Raw genomic sequence first — 3,351 nt, forward strand, 5'->3', positions numbered from 1 at the left:
GACTTGAATCCTGATGAGCTGGGAATATCACTGTCTACCTAACCATCCAACCACATATTGGTTCACCTCATTTCACATGTTTGCTCATGAAACCTCTGGCCATGAATGCTCGTGTAATGGACAAAACTAGAAAAAGGAAACCAAACAATGTAAAATCGTATCATCATGTTTTTTGAACCAAACTGGATCATCATGCTGTTTCATGGGCTAAGAAAGTAGCTGGTTCCAACATTTGGCCCAGGCGAACCCTCCGAAGCAGCTCGCCCCCATTTCTCGTCCCTACTCCACGGACCAAACCCTCGCCGCCGTCGCCTCCCTTTTCCCCTCCACCGGCGGCCATGGACCCGATGATCGGCGTCAGCAGGAGCGATATGCTCGCCGGCTTGGAGTGCGACGGCGCGGACCCCGAGACGCTGGACGTCGGCACAAACCTGCTGCTCTACTTCGTGTACCACTACCTCCCGGACCCGCCCGTCTCCCCCACCGCCACCCTCTCGCTCGCCGGCGCGTCCTGGGTCCCCGACGGCGTCGACCGCATCATCCGCCTCCCCGATGTGGTCCTCCGCGACATCATCTCCCGCCTCCCCGCCAAGGACGCCGCGCGCACCGCCGCGCTCGCCTCGCGCTGGCGCCCCCTCTGGCGCTCGGTGCCCCTCACTCTCGTCGACAGCCACCTGCTTCCGGACGGCGGCGCGCGCGGGCAGTTCATCATCGGCGCTCCCTCTCCCCGCGCCGTCACTGCCGCGGTGTCCCGCATCCTCGCGGCGCACCCGGGCCCCTTCAGCTGCGTCCACCTCACCCGCACCACCATGGAGGAGCACCGTGGCGAGATGTCGCGCTGGCTCGACACCGTCCTCGCCAAGGGAGTCCAAGAGCTCGTCTTTGTCAACCGCCCTTGGCCGATTGACCTGCGCCTCCCCGCCACGATCTTCCGCTGCGCCTCCCTCACCCGCCTCTATCTCGGCGTCTGGAGGCTGCCGGACACCGCCGCCGTGCCCCGCGGCGCCAGATTCCCCAACCTCCTGGAGCTCGGCCTCTGCATGACTGTCATGGAGGACCGTGATCTAGCATTCATGCTTGAAAGAAGCCCCGTTCTGGAGTTCCTCGTCATCATCGGGAGCCAGAGCGGACTGCGCCTCCGCCTTGTCAGCCCAAGCCTGCGGTGCGTTCAGCTGGGCTGTACCTTCTTGGAGGACATCGACGTGGTGAATGCCCCTCGCCTGGAGAGGCTCTTCCAGCGGGATAATCTTTCCGAGAGCGAGCTCGCTGACACTGCCCCAAGCTTCTCTTCCAAGATCAAGATTGGGCGTGCACCAAACCTGCGTGTGCTGGGATATCTTCAGCCAGGAGAGCAACAGTTGGCGGTTGGCAACAGCACCCTAATCTAATTTGCATGTGTAGTGTCAATTTATGATCTCAATTGGTTTCTCTGTTCCTGGCCTCCTGGGTGCATTGCAGGCTGGGAGCAAGGAGGCTGTTCCAAGTGTCCAGATTTTGGCCATGGAGGTCCAATTTGGTGTCCGCAATGCTGTCAAGAAAGTGCCTGGCTTCCTCAGATGCTTCCCTAACCTGGAGACGCTCCATGTCCATGTAAAATTGGTTAACTTAACTAGATACACATGCTGCATTGACAGTTCTGCAATACTAGTTTGTGCCCATATACCTAGCATGGTTAATAATATGATTGCTGGCCTGCTGCTGCATGATATGTTCTGAACTATGCATGTGCCGATTTCATCTGCAGTCCAGCGTAGATGAAGAGTCTACTGGCAAGGTCAACATCAAGTTCTGGCAGGAGGGCGGCCCCATTAAATGTGTTGTGCAGAGCATGAAGAAGGTGTTTTTCTATGAGTTCCGTGGGTCGAGAAGCGAGGTTGTTTTCCTCAAGTTCATTGCGGAGAGAGGCCGGGCGCTGGAGCAGATGGTTGTCGTGGTGGCCAGTGAATGTTTCTCGTCTGGGGGTAATGTCAGTGCCAAACTGAAGCCTCTGATCAGTGCAAAATGGTTGAGTAAAGCTTGCAAGCTACAGCTCTTCAAGAGCCCACGCGACGAGGTGTCAGGTCCACTTCACTGCCACCAACTAGCTTCTGATTTTAAGTTTGCCGATCCTTTTGATCTCAAGTACTACTATGAAGCAGAAGAGATCCCTGTAAGTTAATTAGTAGCACCCTGCCTCTTGCCTCTTGTGCTGCAAGACTACTTTTACTATTCGGACCTGAATTTCTACATGATATGGTGTTGTTTGTGCAAGGTCAAGTCTTCTTTAGCACTATGTTCTTTTTCTAACTCTGTTCCTTTGGTAGTCTGTTCAGTGAGCCATCACCTAATAGTATCCTGTCATTTTGTCCCCAAAATTTGCAATCCTTATTTTTGCATGATTTTGGTACTTCTTTTTAATAGAAATTGAAGGACTTGATGTCATCTTTCTTTTTTTGACTGCAAATAGACTTTATTTCTCAAATAATAGACATGTCATTTACAAGCAGATGAGAAATAAAATCAGGGATCTCATCATCCCAAGAACTAGAAGATCTAGTAGTAAAAGAGTTCTTTGCTAATTCATCTGCCACCTGATTGGCCTCTCTATAGCAATGTCTGAAGGATATGGACGCAAAGTCCATCATAAATTGTTTACACTCTGTGATGATAGCTACCTCCGGGCCTAAATAATCATCAACTTGGTTCAGCGAGTCCACTGCGAACGAACAATCTGATTCAATTTCTATGTTGTTGCATCCAATGTGAGTTGCCAAGTATATCCCGTTTCTGATGGCAGTTAGCTCAGCTGAGTCAACTCCACTGATGTTTGGAACAAACCAACTTGCTGCAGCAATAAAATCACCCCGGTAGTCCCGAGCCACAGCACCACAAGCACCTGAAAGTGTTTCATACTGAAAGGAAGCATCAACATTTATCTTCACGATCCCATATCCTGGTTTCCTCCACATGTGGTCGTTCTTACTATTGGTCCTTTGGGTATAGTTGACCTGAGGAAATTTGTCGCCAAAACCTTGATGGCTAGTGCAGTTTTTCCGGCGTTTGGACTTTGACTTCCTTTACTATCTGTCGGCGCTGCCACCATATATACAATGCTGCTACAACAGCAAGCTCCGCCGTTGGTACGTCCGCATCATTGCCCTGAAGTAATAGATCCTGATCTGTCCTCGGCGACAGCTTTCCGTATGACTTGTAGCAAGCCCAGCCGCTCCCAAACATCCGTCGCTCGTCGGCACATCTTTGTGTCAAAGGAATCCCAACATTATTTACTTTAGTACAGGTATATATTTTAACACGTTCTTGTTGGGCTGGGACACTTTTTGTTCGGAGTTTCACCACACTTTATTCAAACCC

The 3,351-nt window shown here is 51.7% G+C and overlaps 1 protein-coding gene across 1 annotated transcript; it reads left to right on the top strand.

Moving 5' to 3' along the window:
- Positions 1-254: 254 nt before the first annotated feature.
- On the top strand, positions 255-2,331 carry LOC123059205 (F-box/FBD/LRR-repeat protein At1g13570-like). The gene is made up of 3 exons (XM_044481824.1): positions 255-1,364; positions 1,459-1,590; positions 1,745-2,331. The coding sequence occupies exons 1-3, from the start codon at positions 339-341 to the stop codon at positions 2,156-2,158; spliced, it is 1,572 nt and encodes a 523-aa protein (XP_044337759.1). The 5' UTR covers positions 255-338; the 3' UTR covers positions 2,159-2,331.
- Positions 2,332-3,351: the final 1,020 nt, after the last annotated feature.

This window comes from Triticum aestivum, chromosome 3A (assembly GCF_018294505.1).
Source record: "Triticum aestivum cultivar Chinese Spring chromosome 3A, IWGSC CS RefSeq v2.1, whole genome shotgun sequence".
Lineage (NCBI taxonomy): Eukaryota > Viridiplantae > Streptophyta > Magnoliopsida > Poales > Poaceae > Triticum > Triticum aestivum.